The following is a 13,635-nucleotide window of genomic DNA, read 5'->3' on the forward strand; positions in this document are numbered from 1 at the left end:
AACGTACCTGACATCTGGATCCCAGTTCTGGAAAGAGAATCCGATGAAAAATCATCATTAGTTTGACCTTAAGTGGTGCTGATTACCCGTTTTAACATAGAGGGGGAATCGAGAGGAGGGTCGTGGTGTATGTGTGTGTGTGTGTGTGTGTGTGTGTGCGGTCACCGTGTTGCGGTAACGCTTTTAGTGACGTCCGTTAAACTTAAAGGTGCAGTCCTTCCGGTGAAATTAGTTCGATTCATTATCTCAGTTCTGATCAGGCTTTTAATGTGATATTGAATGGGATAAGACCATCCGTCCACTTGGAAACATACAAAACATTAAAACAATGACTGCTTCCTGTGCATAGTGTTTTTAATGCACTACTTTCCCAAAAGCCACTTGCCACAACTAATTCATAAAACAAATCCCACTCTCAGTAAAAAGCACACAGGCTGTTGATTTTTAATATGTGTCCAAGTAGAGGGATTTGATTTGATTTGATTGTTGTTGCTTTTTGGGTCCAGCGGACCATATAGGCCAAATCAGGACCCCAAGTTGAGGGATAGCCTCAGCCCATTGAAAACTTTCGGCAGATCTGAGATGGTGAGACGAATGGGTTGCATGGCCCGGGAAGGACTGTGACTTGATCAACGTCTGCCACTCTGGCGACTTCCATTTAATTACATAGATCAACGGTGATACCAACTAACTAGCGCTATTTTATTAACTTTTCTCTGACATCACCACCCGCAATAACAATTTTAGAGCAGACGCACGTGACGTAATTGCTCGACGTCATACAAGCTTTACAACTACAATCATAGCAATGTGTGAACCAAAAGCAAAATAAAGTAATAAACACAATACTATGATTGAAATGTGCGCACAACAGCCATCCAAAGCTGTCAAGTACAGGGGTGACCAGACTCTCAAAGAAAAATGCAAGCCACAAAAATGCTACTAACTTCTATCTACCGAATGACTTTATATTGTGTGTACATTAACTTCATATTATGCATGACCATTTCACACAGTGACAAGTTTAAAGTTCATTTTTTACATTTAATCAAGTTTTTTCTGACTTTTGTGCACTTTTTATAAAAATGTTCCGAATTCGGGGATCGACTCAACAGTGCTCGGTTTGACTTCGAGCGGTAACCATACTTACCTGATTTAAACCCTCCAGACTTTGACCTTTTGGATTATCTTAATGTCCGAGTATATCAAAACTCACCCTTTCCCTCCAGATCATCGGTGACCCGAAGACAGCAATTACAGGTAGGTTCAGAGAAATCCCTAGAGAGGAAAGCGATCGTGTCATTAACATCAGTTTGGTTGTGGCTACATCCACGGGTCCGTGCCTCGAGTCCCCATGCTATATCCACGGCACTGGCTCGGAACCACTCGGAATCGTTCGGATTCACTCGGCAGTTTAGTCGTAGCCTCGCGCTGGCACAGTTGGCGCCATATTGCTGAGATGGAAGCGGAGGAAGAAACGATTAGTGTCGGCGAAACGTTCAACTCTTTTGACATCCTACAAACCAAACTGAAAGCCTTAATTTGAGGAGCGCACTCATGTACAACTTTCGAAACGTTCTTCGAGATCGATAGCAGCCCAGAAAAAGCTCTTTGTTGGGTCTTTTGACAATAAAGAGAAGTAACTGAATTCACAAAATCTTTGCTGAACGACTGCTTGGTCTTCTTGGTTTCTAATAACACTTTTTTTTTTAAATATATATGGGGGGGCCCGGTAGCTCAGTTGGTAGAGCACTGGACTTGTGATCGGAAGGTCGCAGGTTCGAATTCGGGCCGGGACGGACACGGGTCAACTTTATGTGCAGACCCAGAGACGGAAGCCATGTCCCACCCCCGTGTCATCACAATGGCACGTAAAAGACCTTGGTCATTCTGCCATAAGTGCAGGTGGCTGAATACACCTAAACACGCAGACACCTGGGTAGCGCGACTCCGTTGCTGCTAGCTTTCCACTGGGAGGAAGCGACCCGAATTTCCCAGCGATGGGACAATAAAGTAATGAAAAATGAAAAAAAAAAATGAAAATTCAAAATCATTGGAGTACTGTGGGGAGTTGTGACTGATGGAGTTCGGCCACTCAGCACAAATCTAGCGAATAAGGGAAGACCAATACATCATTCTTCATCTTCTGGTTGGTAGCCTTAGTCCACAAGTTGACAACGACAACACTCACTTTAAATAGAAAGCGTTTGAGCAAGCGACACATGCTTCACACTGTATCAAAAATCACCGCAAACTAGGAAAATGCAAATCCCGAATAAACTGCATGGAAGTTTAGCTAACGAGGTTCGTATTAAGGAGGGGAAAGTGCTGCTGATCGATCTTTGGACGCTGTATACCACTCATGAAGTTTAACTTTTGATTAAAAGTGGAATTTTGACTTTGATATCTGACAACTGACGTCCTAGTCATGTCAGTGAAGTGCCGAACCGAAGGCAGGAAAATGTTGGGCGAGAGTAGCGTCCCTTGAGTCAGTGCCGTGGCTGCGTGGATATATATATATATTGCTATTTCATATGTTACGTGGATTTCCATTGGTCAATTGGGCAAAACTGAGCTCAGTGCAAAAGTGATATCGGCGACATTTCCGTCGATATCAGTTTTGATATCGACGACCTCTTTATTGCTTCCCCACTTCAAAAACAAAAACACCTAAATTTAAAAACAAACAAATATATAATTATGAAAATGTAATTATCCCAGAATTTAGTTGAGCAAGTGACTAAAGACTTTTTGAAAGGAAAGACATTTTAAAATACTGAAAAGTACAAGAAAAGAGTGAACAAAAAGAAATAATAATCAGAGGGAGGGATATGGAACAGCCAAAACTGAGACAAATACTTTTGTAATTTCTTTACAGTAAATACAAAATGTCCAGAGAATTAGCAATATATCTAACATTGACTGACTGTGTGATGATATCTTCTGCTATTGGTCTGTTTCGACAGTGATATCAAAATCTCGACCTCCGGTCTCGATTTTGATATCACTGTCTCAACAGACCATAGCAGAAGATATCATCACACAGTCCGTCAATATTGGGTAATAGCACCGGGACTCGAGGCACGGACCCGTGGATGTAGCCACAACCTTAACATTTTCGGAAGGTTAATTTGGAACTCATTTTGGAGTGAAGGTAACAGTCGATCCAATTTCATCTACAGACAGGAAACTTTGTGAAGTAATTGGTCGTGAACAAACGGAAGTTCATGCACAACAATTATGAAGATATGCCCTGAACTCAAATGGCTGGAAAAATGACCCCCTTCGATCGTTGCAGGAAGTCACACTTGCGCAATGGCGCGCAGAACTCATCGATGACATGAACGCATTCCACAATAAGAAATGCCTTGATCCTGTCTGTATTTGCTGTATTCAGGTCACTGCATGATTGTCTAATGTTGGTTATGGTACACTAGGCCCTTCAAATAACATTAAAGTTAACAATCTGGAAGGCATAAATGGGGTTAGTTTCGCTACCGCTCATTATCAAACCTCGTACTGTTGAGTGATCCCCGAATTCGAAAGAGCACAACAATAACACCATTTGACCTATTCTGTTGCCCTTTTGTGGACATATCATGCATTAGCTGAAGGCAATTTACATCAAATATAAAGTAATACGATGAACAAATGTACAAATAATTACCATTTTTGTGGGTGGCCTTTTTTTTGGGGGGGGGGGGGGGTCACCCCGTACTAGATTAAAATATAAAACAATCTATTCTAACAAATTTATAATAAACAAAAAAAACACCAACAACAACAAAAACATTACTCAATATAACACCAACACCATAACAACAACACCATGACAGAACAACAACAACAACTCCCAGCCAACTGACAAAAAGATGAAACAAGAAGGGCAAAGCCCATACGACTCACATGCTTTACACATTTTTCCTACCAAAATACATGTGACCTTGACCCAAGGTCAAGGTCATCCAAGGTCATGCAACACAAAGCTGTTAATTCAAGACATAGGAAGTACAATGGTGCTTATTGGCTCTTTCTACCTTGAGATATGGTCACTTTTAGTGGTTCACTACCTTATTTTGGTCACATTTCATAAGGGTCAAAGTGACCTTGACCATATGTGACCAAATGTGTCTCATGATGAAAGCATAACATGTGCCCCACATAATTTTTAAGTTTGAAACAGTTATCTTCCATAGTTCAGGGTCAAGGTCACTTCAAAATATGTATACAATCCAACTTTGAAGAGCTCCTGTGACCTTGACCTTGAAGCAAGGTAAACCAAACTGGTATCAAAAGATGGGGCTTACTTTGCCCTATATATCATATATAGGTGAGGTATTGAATCTCAAAAACTTCAGAGAAAATGGGGAAAATGTGAAAAATAGCTGTTTTGAGGCAACATTAATGGCCCCTGCGACCTTGACCTTGAAGCAAGGTCAAAATGCTATGTATGTTTTTTGGGGCCTTGTCATCATACACCATCTTGCCAAATTTGGTACTGATAGACTGAATAGTGTTCAAGAAATATCCAACGTTAAAGTTTTCCGGACGTCCGGACGGACGGACGGACGGACGTCCGGACGGACGACTCGGGTGAGTACATAGACTCACTTTTGCTTCGCATGTGAGTCAAAAAGAAGATCCTATCATACTTTCTAAAAGAAGAACAGCACACACACACACACACACACACACACACACACACACACACACACACACACACACACACACACACACGTGAACAGCTCAGATCATGGGTCAATAAAGTGTTACACAGATGGTCAAAATTAATGTACAAGATATTGCATTGGAAGTGGTACTACACTGTTGCTTAGTGTCTGTATGAAGCTACAAGGTGAAAATAGACAAGTCGCGTAAGGCGAAAATACAATATTTAGTCAAGTAGCTGTCGAACTCACAGAATGAAACTGAACGCAATGCCATTTTACTCGTAGCATCGTCAGGCCACCGCTCATGGCAAAGGCAGTGAAATTGACAAGAAGAGCGGGGTAGTAGTTGCGCTAAGAAGGATAGCACGCTTTTCTGTACCTCTCTTTGTTTTAACTTTCTGAGCGTGTTTTTAATCCAAACATATCATATCTATATGTTTTTGGAATCAGGAACCGACAAGGAATAAGATGAAAGTGTTTTTAAATTGATTTGGAAAATTTAATTTTGATAATAATTTTTATATATTTAATTTTCAGAGCTTGTTTTTAATCCGAATATAACATATTTATATGTTTTTGGAATCAGCAAATGATGGAGAATAAGATAAACGTAAATTTGGATCGTTTTATAAATTTTTATTTTTTTTTTACAATTTTCCGATTTTTAATGACCAAAGTCATTAATTAATTTTTAAGCCACCAAGCTGAAATGCAATACCGAACCCCGGGCTTCGTCGAAGATTACTTGACCAAAATTTGAACCAATTTGGTTGAAAAATGAGGGCGTGACAGTGCCGCCTCAACTTTCACGAAAAGCCGGATATGACGTCATCAAAGACATTTTTCAAAAAAATGAAAAAAACGTTCGGGGATTTCATACCCAGGAACTCTCATGTCAAATTTCATAAAGATCGGTCCAGTAGTTTAGTCTGAATCGCTCTACACACACACACACACACACACACACACACGCACGCACACACGCACGCACATACACCACGACCCTCGTTTCGATTCCCCCTCGATGTTAAAATATTTAGTCAAAACTTGACTAAATATAAAAAAGAAAAACACGATTCTTGACTTTGATGGGCTTTTTCTGCTCGTAAACACACATTCTTCTACTCATCACAGCATGCCCCATTATTAAGTTTAACACCAATTAAATTTGTTTTGAATAAAACTCACAATTTTACAATAAGAATTTAGAGACCTGAATCAATTAGGTATATCATACTTAGTTTGACTTTTGCAAAACTAAGTAATTACACATTTTAACTGATCAGTCAGACAGACGGAGACATAGAGAGACAGACAGAGGGCAAACAAAAATCTGAGAAAGAAACCCCTTTAAAAATGTTACCATGTTTGAAATGAAACATCGCAAGGTGAAGCCATAATTTATCACCTTTCAGTATGACGTCATGAGCGTGTTCCACACTTGAAATGACGTGCTTTTGGAGCTTGGAAGTATAATTTCCATTCAACGATCCGAGTTTGTTAAGTTTGAGCATATTTTCAACGTCAAACACCATGAAACTATATATATTTGGAATCAGAAAATGATAAGGAATAGATAGAAGTTGTTTTGAAGTGTCTTTTTTCATAAATAAAGATAGTGGTTATTTACCGGTTTTCTTCATTTTTAAGCATAATTATCAATACAAAACAACAAAACTATATAGTTTTAGATACAGGACGCAATAGGGAATACACCAATATAAATTTTCTGTTTCAAATATTAATTTTTAACAATTTGAAAAAGTGACATATTTCGAACAAACATTTCAATAAAACTTTAAGTGACCAAGGTGAAATGCAATCCCATAATCCGGCCTAGATCTGAGATTGTGTGATAAGAAATTCGATCAAATTGATGAAAAACTGTAACTGTGAAAGTGCTGCCTCGACCTTTTGGCAAACGGTAAAATATGACGTCATCAAACTGTCCTATCAATAAACGGAAAAACCTTCTATGAGAAAATCCAGTCAAAAATATCCATATCAAATTTCATAAAGATCCACTCAGTAGTTTTTGAGATATGATCTGCAGTGTGAAAAAAAACCAATCTCACGCCCATGACGCAAACTCATTTGGTCGTGTTCTGCTGATACTATAATGTTTTTCTTTCCTAGAACACACTATAATAGTAGCCCTTCCCACTGTCTATGCTAAAACTGACTTGTCTGTGTTGTCAATGATTTTGCTACAGTGTGAGAACAGAAAGTCTAAAAAATCTCACGCCCATAACGCTGTGACACGAAAACTCATTTGGTCGTGTTCTGCCGATACTATAATGTTTATCTTTCTTAAAACACACTATAATAGTAGCCCTTCCCAAATACAATGCTAAAAATGACTGGTCTGTGTTGTCAATGATTTTCTGCGAGAATGCGATCTATCTGTTTGTCGCAAAGACCGTGTGACAAGAAAGTTATGAGCGGAAGACAAATCTGCTGAGTGCAATTACGTTTCAGAAGATAGTTGGTTAAAACAGTTTGTCACTCAGACACGCAAAGGAACACTATAACTTTATTATTCAGGCCATATTTGCTTTCCTTTGTCATGTATGAAAGTACTGGCCTTGGTTGAAAAAAATGGCCTGTCGCTGTGCAACAAATTTGTCGCCATTTTCCGCCGTGTTTTGGAAATAAAACGTGTTTACTACCCACACATACAAAACGATGCTGTTGTTTCTTTTTATTTTCTTATTGTTTGATTCATGCTTAGCAGTTTAGTATGCTTTGTTTTCTTCTCAATTCAATGGATGGCTATAAAATAAGCATTTAAATGTGATGGTGTTAAAATTACCCATGATCTGAGCTGTTCACACACGCAAACACCACCTGGCACAACCACCACACTCGTCTCGATTCCAATTCTATCTAAAAACGTTTTAAACGAAATCCATCCTCGCCAACAAAAATCAAATAAAACAACAACAAAACAAACAAACAGATATATGAATCCTTATGACATCAATTAAATGTTTTACCTCATTCAATGCCAAGCTCGCTGAGGTGTGTTTTACTGGTGGGAACAGACAAAAAGAAAGCAGAGATGAATTCAAGTGGCGTGGTGGTAAGACGTCGGCCTCCTAATCGGAAGGTCGTGAGTTCGAATCCCGGTCGCTACTGCCTGGTGGGTTAAAAGTGGAGATTTTTCCGATCTCCCAGGTCAACTTATGTGCAGACCTGCTAGTGACTTAACCCCCTTTGTGTGTACACGCAAGCACAAGACCAAGTGCGCACGGAAAAGATCCTGTAATCCATGTCAGAGTTCGGTGGGTTATAGAAACACGAAAATACCCAGCATGCCTACTCAAGCGCCATTAATAGTCAGAATGTTGCCCCTGGGCGTCTAATGGAAGAAAAAGTCTACACCCTTTGTCTGATGTGTCTGAAAACACCCCCGCGCGGAGGGCAGGCATGGGAATTGAAAATTGTAAAAAAAGGCTGAAAATTTATAACTGAAGACGCGAAGCGTCAAGTCGACGGCGCGAAGCGCCTAGCCTTACTAGGGGGGTCCGGGGGCATGCCCCCCCTGAAAATATTTTCTCCAAAGAACCCAGATGGTGCAATCTGATGTCATCTGAGCTCCAAGTTTGCCATTAAATTCTGTTTTTAGAATCAGAGTTTTTAGTACCAATTTTTGCTTTTTTGAAGAAAGAAAAAATATACATGTATTATATGGTTTAAATTTGTTAAAAAATTGATCTGTCGAGACAAACAGGAAAATGTAACTTGTAACACAATCTGTGCAATCTGGTTTACTTTCAAACATAAAAGTTCAAGTAACTGAGGCGGGCGGTAGTGTGCGTCAGTGAACAAAGTACGGAAAGTTTTCGCAGGCTTTTGCGCAAAGGCAAAAATAACCAGTGCTTTTTTTGTGTGCCTTCCCCCTTTATTATTTCGGCGGACACCTTTGCTTTTTCGGCGGAACAAAAAAAAAATTCTGCGGAAATCCGCCGTTCGGCGGACAATAACCCATGCCTGGGAGGGGTTTTGCACCCAGCGCAGTGAAGATAAAGAGGGAAATTTTTTTCGACTCCCGCGGCAGCAAGCAGGATGTCTCTAGACTGTATATTCATTAAATAGCTGTATATGTTTAAAGTTGTCATTTGAATAAATGTTTCACTTACCGATTTAAACAAAGGATTGCATTGTATTCCTTATCTTCTCCTGAATCCATAAATATAAAGATATGTCATGTTTACTCTGAAAATGGGCTTAGAGTTAAAGAACATCGGTGTATGCAAATTAGGGTCCGAACTGTCGTTTGCATTATTTGCATCTCGATCTTGAGGTTTGGGCTAGTCTAGCTAGACTTACTACAGTTAATTTATTCATGTAGTCTTGGTGATAACTGGTTTTCATTGTTGATCTTTTAGTTTCAGGACGACAGATTGACTGAATGTTTTGATATAATCATGTCGCTTCAAGCAACTTTTAATTAGAAGAGATTAAGGCTACACAAGAAATGGCTGTCTCTCAGCAGTAGTCTATCATTCATCAATTCAGTGTACACTTTAAACCTTTCAAAACATTATCATGATTATGCTTGGGTACAAACAGAGCTTATGAATACTACTTAACTGTATAGCATTTCAAGCATAATAGTTTATGAGGTAAAGAACTTTCAGCTAAAACATTTTCTTGAAAACCCTTGATAACTTCGCACAGTACAAAATTGATGATGATGGTCATGCATGACAACACCGAGTTTTGTTTTACGGCGCCCGGAGACAATTGCAGTCCCCGGTAGACAGCGTCAGCGTAAACTTCCAAAATTGTCATTTTGTGTTTCAACAAAATCTCTCTCTCTGTCTGTCTGTCTGTCTGTCTGTCTGTCTGTCTGTCTGTCTGTCTCTCTCTCTCTCTCTCTCTCTCTCTCTCTCTCTCTCTCTCTCTCTCTCTCTCTCTTTAGAGTAATTTACCTCTAGAGTTTTCCCTTTTGAGCAAAGGCTGATTGTAAAAAAAGCAGCACTTGCTCACATAAATTATCAAAGCCCTGATTAATAAACAAAATGATCTTATCTTATTGTATCTTATCTTAATCTTATAACGATTTTCTGAATTAAAAAAGGCACCACAACAATGTGAAAACTCCTTTCAATAAAAATAAAATAATCAAAACTTGACTAAATGTAAAAAAGGACCACAAGGAAGTGACATTTTTCAATGAAAAGCAGATTAGAACAAATATTAACCTACCCAGACAAGATATTCAGCACAATTGCTCATTCCAAAAATACTCACTGTGCACGTGAGCCAGCCCCACTTTGATGTGCTCTATTTCAGGGACATTCTGGGTGAGGTCGTCTGTCACAAGGTGGCATCCTCGCTTCTTGGAGGGCAGTGCTACCTCCTTTTGATACCACACACTCTGACCGCCAGACATACTGTGGGACAAACATCTATTCAATCACACAAAGACCTCGGACATATTGAACGTCACCGAATCAGTCAATAAGCCATATATTTGTGGTTACATCCCATTCTGCCACATCCAAGCCTGCCCTGTCAACCGCACCCTTTCTGCTGCAGCCCAGTCTGCCCTGTCCCAGTCAACCGTGTATACCCAGTCTGCTGCAGCCCAGTCTGCCACAACCCAATCTGCTGCAGCAATCAAATCTGCCATGTCCCAGTCAAATGCACACAGTCTGCTGCAGTCCAGTCTGCCCTGTCCTAGTCAACTGCACCCTGTCTGCTGCAGCCCAGTCTGCCCTACCTAGTCAACTGCACCCTGTCTACTGCAGCCCAGTCTGCCCTGTCCCAGTCAACCACACCCTGTCTGCTGCAGCCCAGTCTGCCCTGTCCCAGTCAACCACACCCTGTCTGCTGCAGCCCAGTCTGCCCTGTCCCAGTCAACCACACCCTGTCTACTGCAGCCCAGTCTGCCCTACCCAGTCAACTTTACCCTGTCTGCTGCAGCCCAGTCTGCCCTGTCCCAGTCAACCACACCCTGTCTGCTGCAGCCCAGTCTGCCCTGTCCCAGTCAACTGTACCCTGTCTACTGCAGCCCAGTCTGCCCTGTCCCTAGTCAACCACACCCTGTCTGCTGCAGCCCAGTCTGCCCTGTCCCAGTCAACTACACCCTGTCTGCTGCAGCCCAGTCTGCCCTACCCAGTCAACCACACCCTGTCTGCTGCAACCCAGTCTGCCCTACCCAGTCAACTGCTTGTTTGTTTATTTATTTGTTGCTTAACGTCCAGCCGACTACGCAGAGCCATATCAGGACGAGGAAGGGGGGGATGAAGGGGGCCACTTGTCAAGCGATTCCTGTTTACAAATGCACTAACCCATTACTTGTGTCCCAGCAGGCTTTAGTAAAACTAAATTAATACCTACTGGAAGATTACCAGTTTCCAGTATGTTAAAATAGGCTTAACCTATCTACTGCTGGACTTACATCAGAACACTAACAGATTAAACTATACATGAATCGCGAGACAAGCGGCAAGAGAAGAGATTTTTGGAAAAAATACAGGTGAATGAGCAAGAAGGCAGAAAAAAGAAAAGAATTCATGAAGAAAAAGAGAGCATGACAGGAAAGAGGAACCAAAAATCTACCTAACAGCAAACTAGAAAGCTCCTGCGGTTCCAAAAACAGGAGGGGCCTTTAATTTCATAACCGCAGTGCCCCACTGCGGGACAGTCAACTGCACCCTGTCTGCTGCAGCCCAGTCTGCCCTGTCCCAGTCAACTACACCCTGTCTGCTGCAGCCCAGTCTGCCCTGTCCCAGTCAACTACACCCTGTCTGCTGCAGCCCAGTCTGCCCTGTCCCAGTCAACTACACTGTCTGCTGCAGCCCAGTCTGCCACAACCCAGTCCGCTGCAGCCCAGTCTGTCGCAACCCAGTCTGCTGCAATAATGATCTAGTTCCCAATTATGATTTATCAATAAATGTTAGGAAACCTGATTTGGAGAATGCACAGGAACATATGACTATGAGCTTGCAGCGATCATCCTTTTTTTAAGGATGAAAGTCGCTTGTTTATTTCAATATGCTTCTTATATATTCTCTAGGTGCCAGGAGATTGGTTCGGTATAAGGCAAAAAAAAAAAGTTGTATGTTTCTGGTAACATGGCTACAAAAAATATGGTAGGTAGGTAGGGATTCTTTTTTTTTTTTTTTGGTCAGGATAGAAAATAACTATACAGTGACGCAAAGAGACTGGACTTACTATACAAAGAGAAAGACAACACATTACAAAACAAATGAGACAAATTAGGGATGCGGGGTTATCCCCCTTGTGTCGTCTGCCGTCTGTTACTTTCGTTTTGACGCTTTTATTCTTTCTATTTTTTTACAAAAGCAATAAAAAAAGTCTAGGGTCGGCGCGAAAAAACTAGGTAGGGTCGGGTGACCAGAAACATACAACTTTTTTGGGGGGGCCTAACTCTCACTTACTGCCTCTTCTTGCACATGTCCTAATTTCCTTTATGGGTGCAACGTGCAGGGTCTTAGGCGACCCTAGAATTAGATATGTCTCTCCGACAACACTGTTTACTAATTAAATAACCACATTAATATGTGAGCTAAATCAAGATGCAGCGGTTACAAAGAGAATCTTGTAAATTGTATAATATGATACAATATATATATATAAATATATATATCCGTTCTATAGGCACCATACCCAGGTCCAAATACTCAGAAACACAAGCAAATCGCTTCTCAGAACAACAGAAAGGCACAAAGAGCATGCACAGCAATTATCACTGCAGATGCTTGCACCTGCCTGCAGCTGAATCTTTGCGTCAAAAAGACAGAGAAGACATCCGGCCGCAGCCTGAAGCAAGGAACTAGACAAGCCCACACTCTTCACGGGACCATTACGTACAGGACCACAAAGTTGTTAACTGGTTACATGCCCTGCAGACACAAGTCCAGCTCAATAGAACCTATGGGTATTCCAAGCTTATACAGTAGTACTTAATTAAGCTCTCGCAAACTTCAAAGCATAGCAAAGCATGCGGTACGGCTATCTCGTGAGAGCTGCGAAGGCCAGTGTTCGAAGTTCTCGCGACTGTCAAAGGATAAAAAAGAGCATGTCTCAAAAGTGCTGCTCAGATACTGAAAAGGTCTATGCTCTTGACTTAAGACATCTTCAAGAAAATTAACACATTAAGACAATTAAGTCACAAGACAGCAGGTCGTGCCAGGATCGAACACAAACCTAAAGTTAGAAGGCCAAGCTCATTTAATTGGTACACATATTGTACACCATGACCTGGAAAGAGCTAGGCCAAACACATTGCTGCCGAAAGACTGCAACAGAAAGGCAGCTTTATTGTAAAGGCCATGCAATATACTTTATAATTATATAGCTTGAAAATTAAACCATGTCCAGTTAAAACTAAAAGGCTGTTGTATGTGGACATACTTACAGACAGCCTGAATCATGCACATATCATACAATATGAAGTAACACACATGCATACATGTACAGAAACAGACAGATATATACAATTTCTCAGATTTGTTCATTAATACTTTATTAAGTCTCCTGGCAAGATTTCTTTTGAAGTTTGACCTCTTCTAACTTCTAAGCTCCATCTTTTGCGGAGGTGTTCGATCTGTCAACACCTTTGATGATTATAATTTTTAAAGTTTAGTCAGTTGGGAAGTGTCATCCTTTACTTTATCGCTTTTGGGGCTATCATTCAGGATAATCATATTCTCTTTGTAAAAATGATACAGAGACTGAGAGAGAGACAGTCGGAGAGGCAGAAAGAGAGAGAGAGGGGGCGAACCTCGTCCTTGAGCAAGATTCCTCCCGATGATGTTTCTCCTCAAAGAAATTTTCAGCAGCAAAACTGAGCCAAAACACAATGTATAACTTTATGAAAAGAAAAATTACTTTAATTTGCATGAAACAATGAGTTGTCAATAACTCTGCTAAGACAGATAGTTCTGCCAACAAAAGTAGCCCAGAGTGCTTTCCCCTTGTCATGTGG

The 13,635-nt window shown here is 40.8% G+C and overlaps 1 protein-coding gene across 1 annotated transcript in view; it reads right to left on the bottom strand.

Annotated features, from left to right (window-relative positions):
- The window catches only part of LOC138982828 (UPF0047 protein YjbQ-like), a 40,817-nt gene extending 27,187 nt beyond the window's left edge, over positions 1–13,630 (bottom strand). The window contains exons 1-4 of the mRNA XM_070356184.1: positions 13,432–13,630; positions 9,930–10,072; positions 7,667–7,701; positions 8–27 (exon numbers count right to left, since the gene is read on the bottom strand). Of these exons, the coding sequence (XP_070212285.1) occupies positions 8–27; positions 7,667–7,701; positions 9,930–10,072; positions 13,432–13,550 (317 nt within the window). The 5' untranslated portion in view covers positions 13,551–13,630. The remainder of the gene's footprint in view (positions 1–7; positions 28–7,666; positions 7,702–9,929; positions 10,073–13,431) is intronic.
- Positions 13,631–13,635: the final 5 nt, after the last annotated feature.

Source organism: Littorina saxatilis, linkage group LG12 (assembly GCF_037325665.1).
Source record: "Littorina saxatilis isolate snail1 linkage group LG12, US_GU_Lsax_2.0, whole genome shotgun sequence".
Taxonomy (NCBI): domain Eukaryota; kingdom Metazoa; phylum Mollusca; class Gastropoda; order Littorinimorpha; family Littorinidae; genus Littorina; species Littorina saxatilis.